Source organism: Botrytis fragariae (assembly GCF_013461495.1).
Source record: "Botrytis fragariae strain BVB16 chromosome Unknown tig00000251, whole genome shotgun sequence".
Taxonomy (NCBI): Eukaryota; Fungi; Ascomycota; class Leotiomycetes; order Helotiales; family Sclerotiniaceae; genus Botrytis; species Botrytis fragariae.
Genome location: NW_023501003.1, coordinates 445870 through 465017, shown reverse-complemented (window position 1 = coordinate 465017; position 19148 = coordinate 445870). Strand labels below are relative to the sequence as shown.

The following is a 19148-nucleotide window of genomic DNA, read 5'->3' as shown; positions in this document are numbered from 1 at the left end:
TTTTTTCATGGTTATTTTCATCATAGCTAGCTAGGTATGGAGTATTCTTTCTCCAAGCTCTTCTCTTCTGCTTCTCTATATGTATGAAGAGTGATCATCTTTCTCCTCTCTTCCATCGAAGTAGTAAAAGAGAGATACCCCGAATCCTCGCACTTCATGCCTCTTCCTTCTCACACATTCAACAAGACGAAAGGAAATCAAAATGGAAGGAAGAAATGTAAACAGTCGCTATCTAACAGTTCCCGTAGGTAAAGACGAGGGTACCGCTAGCGAAAAAAGCCTGAGATGTTTGATCTAGGCATCGATAAATGGTCAGGACGTTCTGGGTTGAAACGGGTCTTGATGATAAGGATTGATGCCGTGGATTAGGGGAGGAAGAAGGTTGGAGGAGGAGAAGAGTTTTTATGTAGTGTCGAGGTCACGTGGGAAGCTAGGATGGATGGGGGTTGGCGGATGTAGGAAACTGGTAGGGATTGGGAGGGGATGGGAAAGAGAGACGTGAGAGGACATTGGTGGAGGATGATGGAGATTAGTAAGCATCGTGGAATTTATTTTTTGGATGGTGGGTTGCTTGATGTGCTTGTGGGTGTGGGAAGTGAGTGCGCAGAGAAGTATTGTTGTAGTACCTTACATACCTACCATACTTAGAAAGCAAATATGACGTCGAGTAGTAGGGGTTGCAGTAGAACTGCTCAGAGATTATTATGTATGTATCTTCTTTCTTTCTGTTTGCTTCAATTGGAAATGGGGAGTGTTGTCGATGATATGTATATCCTGCGCTTGCTTGGGAGAGGAGTGAGCTTGCGGGATGTGTAAGAATTCGGTGGGGAGGGGTGACTTATGTGCTCAATGGCTTGATGGCTGGGGTGCGAGTGTGTATGTTTGGGATGAGGAGCGCAGGATTGCACAAGATTGATACCAACATCGATATGCAAATCAACCACTAACAAGCCTCCGCCACAGATTCCTCAAGACCAACCATTGTTCCCCGAACGCCTCTCCGAGCCCGCACACCATGTATACAAACACCCAGTTCGCGAACCTATGCCGTCGCTGCATCAACCTTTAAACCTCTCGATGGACCTCCGTCTCACCTCCCACATGTTTCCTCCATGCCTCCCGTCTCCCCCTCCCCAGGAGCAACGACGTATAAAATCTCGACCGGAATTATCCTCAGTCGGCCTCCACTCCTCACGCAAACGGCTACGCCTTTCGAAAAAGCATTTTATCTCTACCAGAAACGTTTGAATGAGAGATTGGTCTTGCCATTCACGAGATACTTTTATCACAAGAAAGATCAACCAGCGGATTTGGAATGGAAGGCAAAGGTCAAAGAGAGGAATGGGGTTGCCGCGAGGGATATTGGTGGGTATAGGGCTTATGGGGAAGAGGGATGGAATGATGAAGTGTTGATTGGGGGACAAGAGGAAAAAGTCGCGGAGTGGGACAATATTGCGGGGAAGTTGGTGGAAGAGGGGATGGGTGAGGATTTGGAAAAGGTGAAATTGGAGAGTAGAGAGGGAGAGGCCGATAAGAGGAGTTTGGCGCGGAAGATGGATGAGACGGTTTATTTGGTTGTGAAGGGGAAGGAGAAGTCGGTGGATAGGGAGGGAAAGGAAGTGCAAGTGGATGTTTGGGAGTTTCCGAGGGGGGATCTGGTGGGGAATGAGGTTTTGCATACGGTTCGTTGGGTTTCTGCTTTCTTTTACTGTTTTATGTGTTTTCTAATTCTCCTACTGCTCTCTTTGCCCTCTTTCCGCATCCATCAATATTGTTTTGATACATAACTAACACCCTTAAAGGCAGCCCAAAGAATCCTCGCTCAAACGGCAGGCGAAAATATGAATACATGGATAGTAGGACATATCCCAATCGGTAGTCTCACCATCAAACCCTCGAAGAAATTTGGAAGAGAAGCAGAAAAGGTATTCTACATGAAAGGAAGAATTATGGCTGGCCAAGCGAATCTTAAGGGAAATGCATTTGGAAAGGAAGATTTTATGTGGTTGACGAGGAAGGAGATTGAGGAATTGGTTACGAAGAGATTTTGGAGTCAGGTGGGTGGAATGTTGGGGGGTAGGTAGATTGGGAGTGGGTATGAGGGAGATGAAGGGATGGGGAGGGAAAGAGGTGTGGATGAAGAAATGTTGGGTTTGTCTGTCGTCTGTCTGTCTCAATGGAATGATATCTGTATCGGTGTGGTAGGGGTATTGACATGGGAATTAGAATGGGATTAGGATGAGGCATGAGAGATGAAGGATGAAGGATGAAGGATGAGATCTTATACAAAAGATTATATTCATACCTATGGAAGAAAGAGAAGAGGAGAAGAAGACGAAGAAGATGATGAATATTATATCATATTGTAGAATAGCTGAAGAGGAGAAAAGAAAAGAAAAGAAAAATGTATTATTCTAAAATGTTTTTGATATTTTTTTAACGAAACACATGAAGAGAAATCTATCTAATCTTCATAGTTCAGAGATGGAAATGGAAATTGAAATGTATTATGTATATCGAAAATATACTTGTACCCTTCTAACTGTTCTAACTCTCACTCTACAAATATGAATACGCACATGAAAATGCACATGCACATGAAAATGAAAATGAAAATGAAAATGAAGTTCCCACACACATATACAACGGACTTGGATGTCCGTCCGCCTGCCTGCTGGGAAAGAGTTGTGGTTGTGGCGTCCAATTGGATGATTTGTGGATGGGATGAGGTAGAGACCGATATCGCTATATATGAATATTGCTATTGCTTTTGCTTTTGTGGTAAGGTTAACTTGAGTGGTGGATGGATGGATGTGCTAGGTATGTATACGAGTGAGTAGATTATAAAGGACGAAGATTGATCATGAGGGGAAGAAGGGGAGGAGGGGTTGGTTAGATGGGGTTGGTTACTAGGTTGTCATGACTGATTCTATGTCGTGCTTGGGAGGAGTGGGAATGTGAGGGACTGGGAGTGATATGAGTGGTTATTGGGTAGATAGCTAGGTAGAGGGGTGAGGGGTAGGGGGTAGGGATTCATTGGATAGGTATAAATATAAATTTAGGTGTATATAGGTATATATCGGAGGTGGGTGAGAAGAAATCAGATGAGATGAGGGGTTATACGTTTCTGGATCTTTTTGTTTTAGGTCTCTATTGAGAGATTCTGGAGAGATCATATAAACCTACCTACCTACCTACCTACCTACCTACCTTTGTATACATACCGAAAATCCATAAACGATATCTATATCTATATGCTATTTCTTCGAAGCATAACTATCTATCACTATTAGTTAGCTTTGAATTCTGAATTTCAAACTGGTTTCGGTTGATATATATCATCTTATACCAGATTATATCAAGAACGAGGTATATATAGCTTAGCTACTTATACGGAGTCATATATATATATGTATGTATGTATATATAAACCTGTGAATTGCTCTTGATACCTACAGGCAGGTTGGAAGGTAAGTTAGCTCATCTTTCATCATTGTATTCATACCATACGAAAAGTAAATGAATCTAGACACAACATCTCAACGGCCGAATTGAGTTGAAGACGAATTGCCATATTACGATTGCGATTACTATCAAATTGCTATCACCATGTCATTCACCACCACGACAAATATCCTCATTCTCGGCGGCGGGATTTCGGGGTTGCAAACGGCGGTTTCATTGCTGGCTTCCTCCCCCAACAATCGAATCCCCCAGTACAAAATCACACTCCTAGCAAAACACCTCCCCGGTGACAAGAATGAAAATTATTGTTCACCGTGGGCGGGAGCAGATTGGAGGAGTCATGCTTCCAAACCTTCGGCTTCTATGACTGAGGGGCGGAATGGAAATGGGGAAGGAGAGAAAGATAGAGATAAAAGACTCAGAAAATGGGAGGAAAGGACTTATCGTAAATGGAAGAGGATGATTACAGATATAGAGGATGGGGATGGGAAAGGGAAAGGAGCAAAAGGAAATGAAATGGGAATCGGACTTACACCCTCGATATACTATCTCGGATCTACATACCACGGGTCAGAAATTGACGAGGCGGGAGTATGGTTTGAGGATGTGGTGGGAGGGTATAGAGAATTGGATGTTGGACTCGAGGAGAATAAGCTCAAGGGATCTCTGGGAGAGGGAGTCAGAAAAGGTGTACAATTCGAAACGGTATGTGTGGATGTAGATACTTATTTGAGGTATTTAATCCAAAGGATAGAACAGCTAGGCGGGAGTATCATCCGCGGGGAAATCGAAACAAAGGAAGGATTAGAAGGTGTAGTGCGCGGATGTAGGGATCTGCTTGCAGGAGAGAAAATCGATGTACTAATTAATTGCACGGGACTTTCTGCAGCGCGATTCGTGGGGGATAAAGAAGCGGAGAAGATGTTTCCGGTGAGAGGACAGGTTTTGTTGGTGAAAGGGGAAACGAGGGTTTGCAAGACTTTTGTGGGGGACTTGGGGGAGAGGGGAGATGAATTGCTTTATGTGATTCCGAGGCCGGGGAGTGGGAGGAGTGTGATTGGGGGGGTTAAGGAGGTGCGTTGATGTCTGTTCTTTTTTCCTCGGGGAGAGGCGTTTGGAAATGGAAACCTGGGGTCTGCTATATATGTCTTTATGGGAATTGGACGAATGATAGGAAGCGGAGGTGGATTTCTTCGCTTTGGAATGAGGAATGAGAGGAGGAGACTGGAAAAAAAAAAGAAATCATATGCTAACCACGTACGCACAACCCCCACAGGCCAATACCTGGAACGCAAACCCCGACCACGAATTATCAAGTAGAATAATCCAGAGATTGAAAGATATAGGATGGGCTGAAGATTTGAAGAATGAGAAAGGGGAGATAGAGGTGTTGGATACGTATGTGGGGTTTAGACCTGGGAGGAAGGGGGGTGCGAGGGTTGAGATTGAGGGGATGGGTGGGGAAGGAGACGGTGAGTGGGATGAGGAGATAGATGGTGGGAGAGATGGAAAAGGAAAAGCAAAGAAAATAGAAGGTGTCTATGTCATTCATAATTATGGACATGGGAGTGGAGGGTATCAATGTAGTATTGGGTGTGCGGAAGAAGTTGTTGAGTTGGTTCGGGGGTTGGAATGATGGATTTGATTTGTTTTGCTTTGCTGGTTGGAGTTGAGCAGAGTTGATTCAAAGCTGTTTCTGGGAGGTTATGTTGTCCATAGAAGTCAGAAGAATATGGAGATGGAACTTAGGATCAGGATGTAGAGATTCGTTTAGCGATTCCATCTAGGGGTGCCTAGGTATGCAAATCAATCTTGGGGAATCAACGAGGTCAGGTTATAGTATTATATCGACAATGCGAAACTGTTCTCCGTGCATTCTGTATCTTCTGAACTGATATCATATATTCATTTCGTCTACTCTATCCCATGGTGTACAATTTCGAGATTCGAAGTATGAGGTAAGTTAGATGCGGAGTATGCTAGAGAGTCCGGACTTACTCTGTTTCGAGAATAGAGAATGGATCAGAGGATACATCATGTATGATAAATTAAATCTGACGATTATGTCCAGGCAAATCAAAGCTGGATAAAACTTCCTTCAAAGATCTCTGGGAATCAAATCGATATGATTATCCATATAAAGATAAACAATTCCTACTCGACAAGAAGAATCAACATCTAAAGATGACGTATATTTGTATACCATCAAATAGCCACTATACTCCGATTTATACCAAGAACAAAATCCAATTCTATACGCAAATCTATACTAAGAGAGACATTACCAAAGAGAAAACAAACCCAAGCCAGAACGCCCGCTGCTAAGAACTCCACAATTCCTAGCCCAAAACTCCACCATGTGGAGATATTCCCACGATGCTTTCCCGATCCTTTAAACATAGCGCTATACTCGATTCCCATTTTCCAATTCTTCCTCTCGGGTTTCATTTCCAGATTTCGACTTGTACTTCCCCCTCACACTAATCCCCCTAAACCCTACCAGTCACTATTACAGTCGTCCCTCCTCAATCCCAAAACCCTTTCTCAACAGGTGGTGGCAGCCCACGCTCTATCATTGCACGATCTCGCTGGTGTTTCATCATTTCCCTTATCTGTCTCTTACTTGGAGCATCCATAAATCCCACATTAGGGGCACCGATATTCGTCGTCACATACGTTGAACTATGGTCCTCGACTCCAAAATTTTGGTATCCAGTATCATAGGGGCCACGACGGTACGGAGGGGGAGAATTGCGCAACGTATAGGACTCAGTCTCAGAGGGAGCATAGCGAGCAGCAAATGATCCAGGATGAGGAGGAATGTACGATTTTCTGGAAGTGTCAGAACGACTATAGCTATCGGCATCTGATTTAGGTTGTCCATATCGGCGTTCAGAATGGCGGCTTTGTGGGTACCCACGGTGTGATGGTGGATTCGAACCTTTCCCGTAATGATCTTCTCCATTGACTGATCTATTGACTGATCTTAGCCCGGTTTTGGGATCACCATCCCATCTATCTTCTTTAGTATCGCGTTTTACTTCCTCATTCCACTTTGCGACTCTCTCGAGGGTGGGATCTCGGGGGTGGAGGCTCAGGCTCTCTGTATGCTTCGATAGCAATTCATCGTCGAGTGAGGGCCTGGTTGTGCGCTCTGATTCAGATCGGGCAACTCTGTCTGTATGCCTACTCTGCCTACCATCATCGCTGGGTGCATATCTATGTCCTTTCTTCGGGTGGTCCTCATACAAACTTCCACTCCCCGCAGATGGCTCATGATGCTGACTAGTTTCCGAATCTACTTTCATGTCAATACTGGACTTCTCACCAATTCATTGAGATATGGATAAACGCACATCGCTCAGAAGTATGAGATTTTCTACCAGAAGTATACGATTCTTTACCAGAAGTATGAGATTTTCTACCGGAAGCATACGAGTCTCCATCAAATTCTTGCGAGTCAGTATCTCTTCCGTGGGTCCTATGCTTTGGAGCCGCTTTTATCATTGTCAGCATGTCACAATAAATTTTGTTTCGAGGAAAACGCACGGCGAGCAGTTCCATCAGATGAAACTGATTCGGGTCTTTCGTTGGTTACACTTCCCCGATTGCGCTGTAAGGCTGGATGTATTATTGTCAGCATCTACAACAATTCTTTGCTTCGAGAAGCACGCACGGTGATGTCTTTCAGGTGGCCTATTATCCCCTCTGCTGAGGTTTTCACTTCTATGCGACAAGGCTATTTTTGTTATTGTCAGCATCCACAACAATTATTTGTATCGAGGAAAACGCACGGCGAACAGTTGCGTCAGGTGCTTCCGACAGCGTACGTATACTTCCACTGCGGCTTCGGCTCCTACCATGTGAGGACAATCCTGTTATTGTTAGCATTGTTACATCAAGATTTAGTGCCCAGCACTCGCATCGACTCACCCCCATTAACATTATGTCTAGTATTCATAGAGATTGGTGGCCCTCCTTTCTTACTCGTCACACGCACAGAAGTAGTACTATAACTAGTGATACTCCTATCATCCCTGTCGCTACGATAGGGAAGAGAGGCACGTTGGTGATCATTCCTTCTATGATGAGAATCGCTTCTGGCATCAAATCCAGCATTACTTCCGCGTTGACTCATAATATAAAGGCTTCAAGATGTCAAAGTGAAATAATAGGACGACGTATTCAAATTTTCTTGATAATCAAAAGTAAAACAATCAAGTAGTTCTCACCAGGAGGAAGATACTGAGAACAGACTACTGGGAGCATTCATATTTAATAAAGCAGGGCTCAATACAATCAATCAAGGCAAAAGACATGTAAACTATCATTATGCATGGTGACCGTAGACTAAACCTCAGTGCCCCTATATACATGTCATTAGACTTTTGTGATGGTCAATGTTGAGGCTCTAGCCACATTAAACACGGCCATGGTGGTTTGTAGGATGGCGATGGAATGATAAAATTAATCCAGCAGTTGAGGCACTTTTTGTCTTGGTATGTATGTATTCGAATGGCCGAGTGGTGACCTATGTCATGAACAAATGCGGCTAATATTTAATCGACAGGTCGACCTATTACAGTACCAATTCAATATGCTTTAGCGCTTGCCGAAACAAATTATTTGAAGAGCATTATGATCAAAACAAATGAGAGAGCTATCGGAGGGTCCGAAAATAAGGTTAAATGGATTTTCAGCTCGATCATGAAATGGGCTTGATCGGAATCGTATTGAACAATCGACGCCTTTACTTTGACATATAAGTAACGCATCCTGGAAGTTCCTCCTTCGGCGCTTAATGATCATTGTTGATCGACATCTTGATTAATCCTTCTGGAACCCAATTTCACATATTCACACCAAATTCGCAATCGTTGTTATGGACCATAAGTTGGGGCAGGGTATGATTTCATTTTTCTTTATCCGGTCTCATCGAATATCGGCATCGATCATGCAGCGCGATGCTTTTCCCTTGTATATCATAAGTGAGACCTATCCCGTGCCGCAGAAAAAAATAACCCGTAGAAACAAACATCCATCCCAAGCCATTTAAACCTCAGCGATTTCTCTCAATCTGCGGAGAGTCGATCTCATAGCAGCGGCGGCAGGGGTTCTGTCGTCGAATATGTTAGTAATTTGGAATCATTTATTTCGAATCGTGGGCTCATACGTGACGGTGTAAGCTCCTCCAGCAACGGTCTTCTTGCATGATTTGCAATCCCAGATACCAACGGAGTGTCTCTTGACGGTAGTCTTTCCACAGAAGGTGCAGACGTATCTTGCGTGTTGAGTGATTTCCATCTTCTTGACTTGCTTTCTGAGGGATGCACCGTATCTATTTGGGGAAAAAAGCAATTAGCCAGTTGTTTGCTGATTCGTTTGATTTCTATCTTGATTCCATCTGCTGCAAGTATTGATTTGTTGATCCTCCATTATTGAAAAGTTCTCCGTCCCATTACACCTCAACAATGTGTTGAAAAGCCGCAGATTCTTCCTTCTTATGATATTTGGGTGTGTAGAGTTTGTAGAGCTGGAATAATCGCATACCTGGTACCGTATTTACCGGTGACTCCGACCTTCTTGGTTCTCTTTGTCATCTTGGCGGTATTTTGCGTTGATGAACGGTGATGAGGAAATTGAAGATTTGTCGCAATGTACTTGATGGGAATTATTTTGGTCAAATTCGTCGTGGGATTCGGTTAATAGCCCCATTACGCTAGTCCCCAATGGAAAGTCTCAGAATGATGTCAGTCACATGATCTGTATTTACATTTCCACAGTCTATAAAATCATACAACTTATACAGAGTCTTTTATAAATCACAACGGAGTATAGGTATATAAGTATACAGAGATTGAGAGTTATTGTATTTTCATATTTATATATACGCAATATCTATAATATCTTCCGTTCTACTCATCTTGAGCGTTTCCTACTCCTCACGAATTGACATGCTCTTTCTTCGAAGTGAAGAATTCAATGAACAAAGCCTGGTTAAACCTCGGCAAGAACGATATCCACCTACCTGCCTACGTAGGGAGAACTGTTGATCTGAAAACAGGATGTTGATGTGATAGTAAAACATTGTACTTGTATAGACCAAGAGTATCCATTTCATTTACCGCCTCATTCAAGTACATACAATCGAGTGATATTTCACTATTCTCTTGCGTTCTACATTTGTATATACAAACAATGTCTTCAGGAGATAGAGAGTACGAATTGGTCATCTTTGGAGCCACAGGGTACACAGGAAAACTTACAGCGGAACACGTTGCCACACATTTACCTACAGATCTTCGTTGGGCTTTAGCAGGACGTTCTGCCAGCAAATTGGAAGCTGTTGCGGCCGAATGCAAGTCTCTAAGTCCAGATAGAGTACAACCAGGTGTGTAAGATTCTTAATTACGATTCCAACAGTTTGCGTACCACCAACCCCCTTGATATCACGTGCGATACATGATAGCTATTTCAAAGGTATCATCTTTCTCGTTATTAACTAACGCCTCACTCATCATAGCTATTGAAATCTGTAACTTGGATGACGCGGAGCTGAGTGCATTGGCTAAAAAGACAAAGGTCATCTTGGCAACAGTTGGCCCTTATGCTCTTCACGGCGAACATTGTTTCAAAGCATGTGCCGAAAATGGTACACATTATCTCGATGTCACAGGAGAAGTACCATGGGTGGCTAAGATGATCAAGAAATACGAAAGCACCGCTAAAGCTAGTGGTGCGGTTCTCATTCCCCAATGTGGTATTGAATCTAGTCTATCTGATTTAATTACTCGATGTGCTGTTGATGCTGTCCGGGAAAAGTTATCTGCACCTACTGGTGAAGTTATCGTATCTTTACACGAGATGAAGTAAGCTATAACACTTGACCTGGACTTTCTGGACAACCAATAGACTAATATCTTTTAGAGCCAAACCTTCCGGGGGTTCCTTAGAAACAATTTTCACACTCTTGGAAGTATTCAACCTTAAGCAACTCAAAGATGCATTTACTCCTTACGCTCTATCTCCAATACCTGGACCAAAAGTCCGCCCATCTACATCTCTCATCACCAAACTTACCGGAATCAAAGTCGTACCAGATTTAGGAATTCTCACCACTTCTCTTGCAGGGTCAACCGATTTAGCCATCGTTCATCGAAGTTGGGGGTTATCTAGCGAGCAGAAATTCTATGGTCCTAATTTCAAGGTCGAGGAATACATGAAAGCAAGAAACTATCTCACTGGTATAGCGATACATTTTGGTCTCATTCTTGGTGCTCTATTCTTGGCAATCCCATTTTTCAGACATACGGCCAGGAAATATGTTTATCAACCAGGAGACGGAGCCACGAAAGAGGAAACCAAATCCGATCGGATCGAGTTCCGAGCTATTGCTAAACCGGACAATGATCAAGCAAACCCTCCAAGAATCTTCTGTCGGGAATACTATGAAGGTTCACTCTATGGATGTAAGTGAAATAATGTAGTCCAAGATGTTTCGGGTAACTAATATGATGCAGTGACTGGTATATTGATTGCCCAGGGTGCAATTTCATTACTTCGAGACGATCACAAATTGTCAGGTGGTATCTATACTCCATCTATGTTGGGCGAGAAATACATCAATCGCCTTCAATCCGCCAATGTCAAATTTGAGACGAAGGTATTTGAGAATTGATTTGACTGCACAGTTTCGAAACTGGTGACTGTATTGGAACTGTAGATTGGTGTGACAATATGGCGAAGCAACAAAGCAGTGGAAGCAGAATGTAAAATAAAATATTATCATGTGCTTCCATAATGGAAATTATTGATTCCGAAAGATACATCTATATATTGACATTGTGAATCGTTATGAAATTCAGTTCAGTATATCTTTGATTCATACCAGTGTATGCTTTCGAGTAATTTGTTGAAGTTGACTATACTCTCTATCATCTCTTCATGGTAATATTTGTCAATTTCATCTATAGTTTCGATGATATCATAATGAATATTTAACAAGCATTACCGAGGTGTCAATAGCCAGCGAGAAACACCTGCAATATTGCCAGCAAATGAGCGGGCAAACTAGTCTGTCAAGTGCTTTTTAGGCATACATTGTCAAGCTAGCAGAATGGATGGATTGCTTTCATTAAGACCTGAATAACCGCAGCCCATACAAGTTGGCATATCAAAATTTACCCTATCACGAGTGCTGGAATAAGCCATACTAAAAATACACGCAATTAAGGGGAGCAGCTGTCGTTGTATTACCACGAACGCCCGCAAGGCGGATTGATGAGGCTCTCCATGCAAGATATTCGATAGTTCGGATTGTTAGTCGGCTTGCACGTGAACATAGCTTTTCAAACCCTTAATAGTTTTTAGCTCGATGTGATATTTAAATGGAGGTCGTATTTTGAGTGATCTCAAGACGTATCCAATATACTGGCTCGGCTATTGGAAATCATTTCCGGGAGGCAAATCTTTGACGGACTGCATAGTTTTTACGTTTTTATCTCAATCCCTTCACTCGTATTGTGCTAGAGTATTTCGCGCCATCAATTCTTCCCGCGCACATGCCGAATTTCGTTAAGGTAGTGACGAAAGATTACCTAGGTAGACTCTTGTCCCGATAGTTACATTGTTTCAACTCAGAACAAGAAAAGTAACAGACCAAACAACTCAACCTTAAAATGAAAAGAATAGGTTATATAAGATGAAAAAGATGAAAGAAATGTAACATGGAAAGATCTCCTGTCCCTAAATAGTATGTCCCATTGGACTGGAGTTTTCTCCTATATAAAACAAATGAAATGTGATAGAAACTCTCTCCTTCCCTCAAGAAATACAAGTGGACAAAAGTTCCCACTACCACCAAAGTTTTCTTCAAAGAACTAGACGTGAGAAATAAGAAAAATCCCGCTAGTTCTAGTTTTTGCCCCAGCGTAATGACATGAATCTGCCACCATCCTACACCGAAAATTTTCCACAGAACTGCAAGCCTTCAGTATACCCAAACATGCAATCGCTACCCCTTTTCTCTTCCGATGCCGGCAGGTCTTTCTTCCTCCAAACTACATCATATATTCTGCTAATCAATAGCCCCATCAATAATACCCAGGGAAATATGACGAAGAGATAGATCTCTATCGAAGCCGCAAGCTCGATCCAGAAAAAAACCGATAGACCGAAGGCGAGAATGACCATTGGAGAGTGTAGTTTTTCATGTTGTCCAATATTGTAAATCCATGCTATCAGTCCAATTGATATACAGACGAAACTGGCAGTTGCAAGCTCTGACACTGAGCCGAGGCTGAAGGATAGAAACTCGAGTATCGTGTCGTTTGCGAGGAGGAGAGAAAAGCTGGATATATCGAAGAACTACGGAAAGTGTCAATTTTAGTCTTTCACCGTCTGCGAGAGTACTATGAACTTACTTCTTGATATTGACTCATGACACAGCGAGTACTAACAATCAGCGACCCCGTCGCGATAAAAAAATCGGAAAGCTTCATGAATACAAAAGATATCTTTGCGCAAATCAATCAGACGGTTTCGGAAATCCTTTCACCGGTGGTCGATGGAAAAGTTTCTCAGAAACTATATGACTCCCTTATTTTAAAACCACACCAGATATAAAGAGCGAAATGTACAGATATATATGCAATACGTTACACCTCTCCGGCTGTGTAAACATAGAGATCATTGGCTAGCGAGTCTACTTATAGGTTCACGAGGATTCTGCCTCATGCCTCTGTAGCACCTCGCTAGGATCTTGGCTGTGCTAGCCTTGGAGTCATTGAAATTATTATTATTCCGAGCTCGAGAAGCTTGACTGTGTGCCCAGGACTCCGGGGCATTTAAGTCGATTTGCTTCCCTTCCTTACATACATATCATTGCCGTTTCTTTCAATACCCAATTTGAGCTACGTGTGGTTTTTATCTTTGTACCGGATAAGTCTTCTTGTTTTATGTTTCGTGCCTGTAGGCGAAGGAATTGCGGGATATTTTATGCGAGTCTGGATTTTGGAGTCAAGAGGCTGAGTGAGTGTTCTACTGGATCCGGATTCTACTAAAACCTCATCAACGAAACTTCATTTATTGGAACCTCATTCTGCTGGAATCTCATTCTGCTAGAACATTGTCATTCAACTCTCGCCATACCCTCGCATAAACCGTTGTGCCTCAACTGCCCCTCTTCACTTGCAAAACATAAGATAGCCCAGCTATCAAGAGGTCTAAAACACTGGTATCTAAACACACAACCCTCCTCACCACATCAACCCAACCAACTACTACTCAAACAATCATGACCTCCCTCACCTCCCACGAAATCCTTCCTCTCTACCACCCTCCTCCAAGTTCAACACCCACCCCACAACACCGCCATCTCACCCACGCTCTCACTCGCCCCATCACCACTCCCCTCCTCTTCCTCCTCCACCTCCGCACTTCCAAGCCCCTCGCAACCCTCTCCCTCATCTACGCCCTCTCCATCTCCGGCCCCTCAGCTCCGCAATTCGACATCCTCACTCTGTATGAAACATCTCGCGGGTGTTTTATCTTGACGTGAGTTCTCCATCTCTTCATTTAGTATTTATATATCATATGAGTATTACGTTAAGCTAACAAAACCCATCATAGAGTCTTATTCCTCTGGACTCTCTTCTTTTTCCAATATCTGCAGGTGAGACATTGGGTTTCGCTTGATGCGGAAAGTAGTCTTAGATATAGGGAATTGCGGGATGTGTAAGTACCTTCCCCTTTACATACCTAACCATACAGCCCCATCTAACACACTAAATTCCCAGCCAATTCCTAATTTGTATCCTCCTCACCACCATCCTCGCATTTCCTCTCCTCCGTCTCAGTACCTCCCTATCCAAAACCGAAGTCGCAGAAGTAATACCAAAAGCCCTGTCCATGATTCCCGTCGCATTAACATTCCTAATTGTCATTTCGGAGAAAATTATGGTTTGTATTGTGAATGGTGTGGTTTATGGAGTACCGGTTTTGAGACACGGGATGCAGGGGGTGAGAGGGGGGTGTTGGGGGCGTGGGCGGAGGTCACGAGACGCTTGGGGTATGTACCGTGAAGAGGGGGGGAGGGGTGCTAGGGATTGGAAGGTTTGGGAATTTGTGTGGGTTAAGCGAGGGAGTGGGGGAGGCAGGAAGGAGCACAGAAAAATAGATTTCAGTAATCCAGTGCGAAACGGGGAGTTAGGAGTTGGGTGAAATCCTGTTTCAATTCATTTGTCAGGTTATACAGGTTCAAAGATATCTTTCTACCTTTGTCTACCTACTTATCTATCTATAGGTATTTCTAGTTCGAGTTAAAATACTCTAGGGCGTTATTAGCAAGGGAGAGTTCAGAAGATACATACATACATACATATCTTCAGATAGGAACAGAGTCCGCCAATGCGCAGGCTTTGCGAGTGGATAATGACCAGTGCTAAGGTTCATAGAGCAGTTGTTCAAATGAAATGCGAGATTTTTGTTTTATTAGACTAGTGTTGTGTAGGTGATTTGTTCAATCAATATATGAGTGATCTTTTTGAGGAGATTTGTGGATATATAATACATGTATATATATTCAGCTGAATATACCAATTCATCTATTGGAAAAGTAATTCATGCTGAATTTTGATTGTAGTCCTATATTTTGTGTTATTACAATTTACAGGCGAAAATGTTCATTGAGAAGCACGAGTTTAGATATTTCCAATCACTGAATGAACAGCCGTCATAACACAAGACAGACAATCTTTTCAATTACTATTATTTCATTCCCGACCCATTACCGAAATTTACCATCCATAGCACCCCACCTCATCACCAAGCCAATCTCCCTATCCAACTCTCCGGCCACTTCCTAACCCCCCACTTCCTCGCCTCATCCAGCAACAAAATACCCACTCCAAACGCTGCTGGTAAAAAGAAATGTTCCACTGGAACACTACTAGTTCCTAGCACACTTTGCAACTGCGGGATGTAGAGCCAGAAAATCGCCATTACCAATGCAAATAGAATAGCAGGGAAAATGTACAGATTTTGCGTTTCCTTGTTGAAAGCTGGAGGATGCTGGAAGATACTGAGACGACGGGTGCGCAGAGCCATGAGATTGAACCATTGCCTGAGAGGATGTTAGTGCATGATATGAGGAATGGAGAATGAAGCTAATGGAGAAGGGGAGAAAACCTACATAACCACCAAATTAACAAAATAAATGCTCGACGCCTCGGCCAATCTCGCATTCGCATAATCCTGATCGATTCCCTCTGGCAATTTTCCATATTTAAACCACAGATCTGTAAACGGAATTCCGTTCCGCTGTAAATACCAATACGACATTGCGAATGAAGCTGCCGTTTCAATCACACCGATAAACCCATACGCTTGAAGAATAAGTTGCCAATCGACTAATCTGTCTGTTTTGGTATTTCGCGGTTTGCGGAGAAGAACGTCTGCTTCAGGGGCTTCGTACGCGAGAACTGTAGCCGCGGCGCAATCGGTAAAACAACTTTTTGTGAATTGTTAGTCGATACTGGTTTCTACAGAGTAAAAAACGGGCTGTGATGAGAGGAAAATACACATACCAGATAATAATCATCAGAAACGAAGACAATATTTGTGGCAGCCCAAACGCCACGTTCGTCATGACTGGCCAAAATTCCGAAAATGATCCCGCAGGCAATAGATACGCAATTGTCTTTTTCAAATTATCAAAGACCACTCTTCCATATTGGACCGCCTCAACAACAGCACTAAATGACTCGAGAAGAACCATATCTGCAGCTTCAATTGCTATATCCGAACCGCTTCCAAGTGCAATCCCAATATCAGCAGCTTTGAGAGAAGGGGCATCATTAACGCCATCACCAGTCATTGCAACGATCTCATCACGTTTTTGAAATTCGCGGACGATTCGTAGTTTTTGTTCGGGTGTTGTGCGGGCGAAAACGATTTCATCGTATTTGCATAGTTGATCCCACTGACTGTCGTTGAGAGTGATTATTTCTGGTCCGCTTAGAACAATAGAAGTTATCTGCGGAGTGATTGCATTGTCTTTGCTGTCGTTTTCGGACTGAGAGGCTGATTCGGAAACGAGTTTATTTCGTGATAGAGAAGAGACATCTTTTACCATATTTGGGGAATTGGTGATGATTCCACATTCTGTAGCAATTGCTTGAGCAGTCAAAGCAAAATCTCCAGTTACCTTTCATTTTGTCAGTATAATTCATGTAATCAGATGAACATGTAGCTCCTACCATAAAAAATCGTATTCCAGCTCGTCTCAAAGTAGATACGACGGAAGGTATTTCATCACGAGGAGGATCTACAATACCAACGATGCCTACCAGTGTAAGACCAGATCGTGCATGGGATGATATCTCTTTTTCAAAGCGACTTGAAAGTGGAGTTGTTTTCAACTCGTCTTTCTTAATTATCTTTCGTGCTAGCAAAATGACACGTCTGCCTTCTGCCGACCAGCGATTCTTAATTTCGTCGATTTTCCTAAGTACATCGTCGTCAAGAGCTTTCGAATTACCGTCGATGGTGGTATACATTGAACATCTACCGATCAAGATGTCCGGTGCACCTTTGATTGCTAGTAGACTGTGAAAATCAAAGTCAGTTATAATCTCTCACTGGATCGTGGTATCTTACGTATCATCCGAGGCAAAACTTGTCGCTTCTTCGCTAGGAAGAGCATAAGAACGGCCTTCGGGCTCGGCGAGTGCTAATGTTCGTACCATGAACTTATTTTTGCTATTGAAAGCCAATTCAAAAGTTTTCCGCCACATATTTCGAAGTTCAGAGACAGGACCGAGTGACTCGGAAAATCTCAATACAGCTTGATCAGTAGCATCACCGTTGATCTTTCTATCGGAAAGTGGTAGATGCATTGTACTGGCATCAAACTCTCCAGAGTTGCAAAGTCCAGCAATCAATCTCATTTGAGAGATCGCAGTGTTGTTTCGACCACTTGAATTCATCTCATCTTTGGCCAATTGTGGAGTCATACTATGTGTTGCTATACAGCATTCTGTAACAAACATTTTGTTCTGAACAGAATTAGCCTCCGAGGTAAATAGGTTTGGAGAAACAGACATACCTTTGTCAAAGTACCTGTCTTGTCTGAACAGATGACACTGACTGCACCTAGAGTTTCCACTGTCTTCAATGACTTGCAAAGAATTTTGTTCTTACGCATAAGATTTGCTGTTATAGTAAGTGATGCCGTCAAAGCAATAGGGAGACCCTCGGGAATAAATGCAATGGCGACAGAAACGCAATCAACAATCAGAGTTGGTACATTGATCCAATCAGGGTACGATTTTCTCAAGTATGCTGCCCTATATATAGATCAACATTTGGAAACCACAATGCCAAGAATCATGTGATAGACGTACCATATAATGATAACAAGAACAATCATGGTTACCATAAAAGCAACAATGACAAGGACGAAGTTAAAAACTTCTCGCTCGAGAGTAGTCATACCAGTTTTCGGGGTGTTGGTAAGTTGAGCAATCCTTCCAAAGACTGTTGTATCACCGGTAGCAACGACAATACCGATACCACTTCCGGAAATACAGTGAGTTCCTTGAAGTCCGATACACTTTGTCTCCAAGTAATTTTCATCTGTATTGTCAACCATTCCTGAAAGTGGAAGTGACTCGCCTAAGTTACCAATTAGTATCAGGAAGCGTGCAAACATGTGGAGAAAATACCAGTCAGAATGGAACGGTCAAACTTTGCATCCGAAGACATTTCAACGAATCGTACATCAGCAGGAAGCTTATTGCCAGCTTTTATATAAAGAAGATCTCCAGGAACAATATCGCTAGCAATAACAGTGACGCGAGCTCTATCTCTCAATAACAAACAATTGTCAGGTAGCATAGTAGTAATTGAAGCCATGACTCTGGATGAAGACCAATCTTGCCAAGCATTAAAGGCTGCTTGTATGAAAAAGACAGCCAAGAGAACAATAGCAAGTGCTAGGTTTGCTTGTGAGGGCGGATCTCCAAGAGGTTTCCAGGAGACGAAAACTAGAATAGCGCCGAGTAGGAGAATGGATCCAAATCCTTTGAAGAAGTAACCGAACCAAGTTTGAAAGAGATGGTTTGGAGGATGAGATGGTGTATTCTTTCCATATTGCGATAGTCTTCGGTTCACTTGTTCTTTCGAAAGACCTTGAGATGTCGACGTTGATAGGCGCTTAAGAACTTCGTCAGGTGTGATTAAATGCCAATCCAGATCGGCAAGTGCTTAAAGGATGTTAGCATCGTGATATAAACTTAAGTATGGAAACACAAACCCTTTGCTGCCGACTTTTTCGCGAGTTGTACTTCCGCTGCATTCTTTTCTTGGGATCCTGCAATTTGGAATGAGACCGTTCTGTATTGGATAGGAAGTGCCGATGATAACTCAATTGATGAACGCCTGTGAGGTCGAATACTTAAGCTATCATGATCGGTTGAGACTCTAGAATTGCTTCGCTCTAGAGGTGATGAGACTTTGACTCCAGATTCCACATCAGCGTAATGGATACGGCGATGGAATTGCTCCTTTTCTCCATCTTCTAACATCTTCGTCAAGTAACCACTACTTAAGGGGTTGTGTGTGCTAGAAATCGTTTGATACGCGGGTAATCGATGAGAAGTTGAGAATGAGGAAAGTGACTTGAT

General features: G+C 42.8%; 8 protein-coding genes across 8 annotated transcripts; 4 read left to right on the top strand and 4 right to left on the bottom strand.

Moving 5' to 3' along the window:
• Positions 1-657: 657 nt before the first annotated feature.
• Positions 658-2084, top strand: Bfra_011728 (putative 50s ribosomal subunit l30 protein; the record flags this gene model as incomplete). The annotated part of the gene is made up of 3 exons (XM_037342054.1): positions 658-706; positions 964-1682; positions 1803-2084. The coding sequence occupies 3 exons, from the start codon at positions 658-660 to the stop codon at positions 2082-2084; spliced, it is 1050 nt and encodes a 349-aa protein (XP_037188134.1).
• A 1525-nt stretch (positions 2085-3609) lies between these two features.
• On the top strand, positions 3610-5101 carry Bfra_011727 (putative d-amino acid oxidase protein; the record flags this gene model as incomplete). Its single annotated transcript, XM_037342053.1, has 2 exons — positions 3610-4539; positions 4742-5101. 2 exons carry the CDS (start codon positions 3610-3612, stop codon positions 5099-5101), a joined length of 1290 nt encoding a protein of 429 aa, XP_037188133.1.
• Positions 5102-5990: 889 nt separating this feature from the next.
• Bfra_011726 (uncharacterized protein) lies at positions 5991-7603 on the bottom strand (the record flags this gene model as incomplete). The annotated part of the gene is made up of 6 exons (XM_037342052.1): positions 5991-6763; positions 6822-6962; positions 7015-7086; positions 7142-7204; positions 7260-7340; positions 7399-7603. 6 exons carry the CDS (start codon positions 7601-7603, stop codon positions 5991-5993), a joined length of 1335 nt encoding a protein of 444 aa, XP_037188132.1.
• A 654-nt stretch (positions 7604-8257) lies between these two features.
• Bfra_011725 (putative 60s ribosomal protein l43 protein) lies at positions 8258-9110 on the bottom strand. The gene is made up of 3 exons (XM_037342051.1): positions 9016-9110; positions 8639-8803; positions 8258-8581 (listed from the first exon to the last, which is right to left on the bottom strand). Exons 1-3 carry the CDS (start codon positions 9063-9065, stop codon positions 8518-8520), a joined length of 279 nt encoding a protein of 92 aa, XP_037188131.1. The 5' UTR covers positions 9066-9110; the 3' UTR covers positions 8258-8517.
• Positions 9111-9663: 553 nt separating this feature from the next.
• On the top strand, positions 9664-11143 carry Bfra_011724 (putative saccharopine dehydrogenase protein; the record flags this gene model as incomplete). Its single annotated transcript, XM_037342050.1, has 4 exons — positions 9664-9856; positions 9989-10334; positions 10393-10934; positions 10986-11143. 4 exons carry the CDS (start codon positions 9664-9666, stop codon positions 11141-11143), a joined length of 1239 nt encoding a protein of 412 aa, XP_037188130.1.
• Positions 11144-12420: 1277 nt separating this feature from the next.
• Positions 12421-12965, bottom strand: Bfra_011723 (uncharacterized protein; the record flags this gene model as incomplete). The annotated part of the gene is made up of 2 exons (XM_037342049.1): positions 12421-12831; positions 12888-12965. The coding sequence occupies 2 exons, from the start codon at positions 12963-12965 to the stop codon at positions 12421-12423; spliced, it is 489 nt and encodes a 162-aa protein (XP_037188129.1).
• A 794-nt stretch (positions 12966-13759) lies between these two features.
• On the top strand, positions 13760-14685 carry Bfra_011722 (uncharacterized protein; the record flags this gene model as incomplete). The annotated part of the gene is made up of 3 exons (XM_037342048.1): positions 13760-14019; positions 14095-14199; positions 14262-14685. 3 exons carry the CDS (start codon positions 13760-13762, stop codon positions 14683-14685), a joined length of 789 nt encoding a protein of 262 aa, XP_037188128.1.
• Positions 14686-15285: 600 nt separating this feature from the next.
• Positions 15286-19049, bottom strand: Bfra_011721 (putative h k atpase alpha protein; the record flags this gene model as incomplete). Its single annotated transcript, XM_037342047.1, has 9 exons — positions 15286-15586; positions 15656-15973; positions 16050-16669; positions 16722-17070; positions 17122-17519; positions 17570-17810; positions 17868-18138; positions 18189-18728; positions 18779-19049. The coding sequence occupies 9 exons, from the start codon at positions 19047-19049 to the stop codon at positions 15286-15288; spliced, it is 3309 nt and encodes a 1102-aa protein (XP_037188127.1).
• Between the last annotated feature and the right edge of the window lie 99 nt (positions 19050-19148).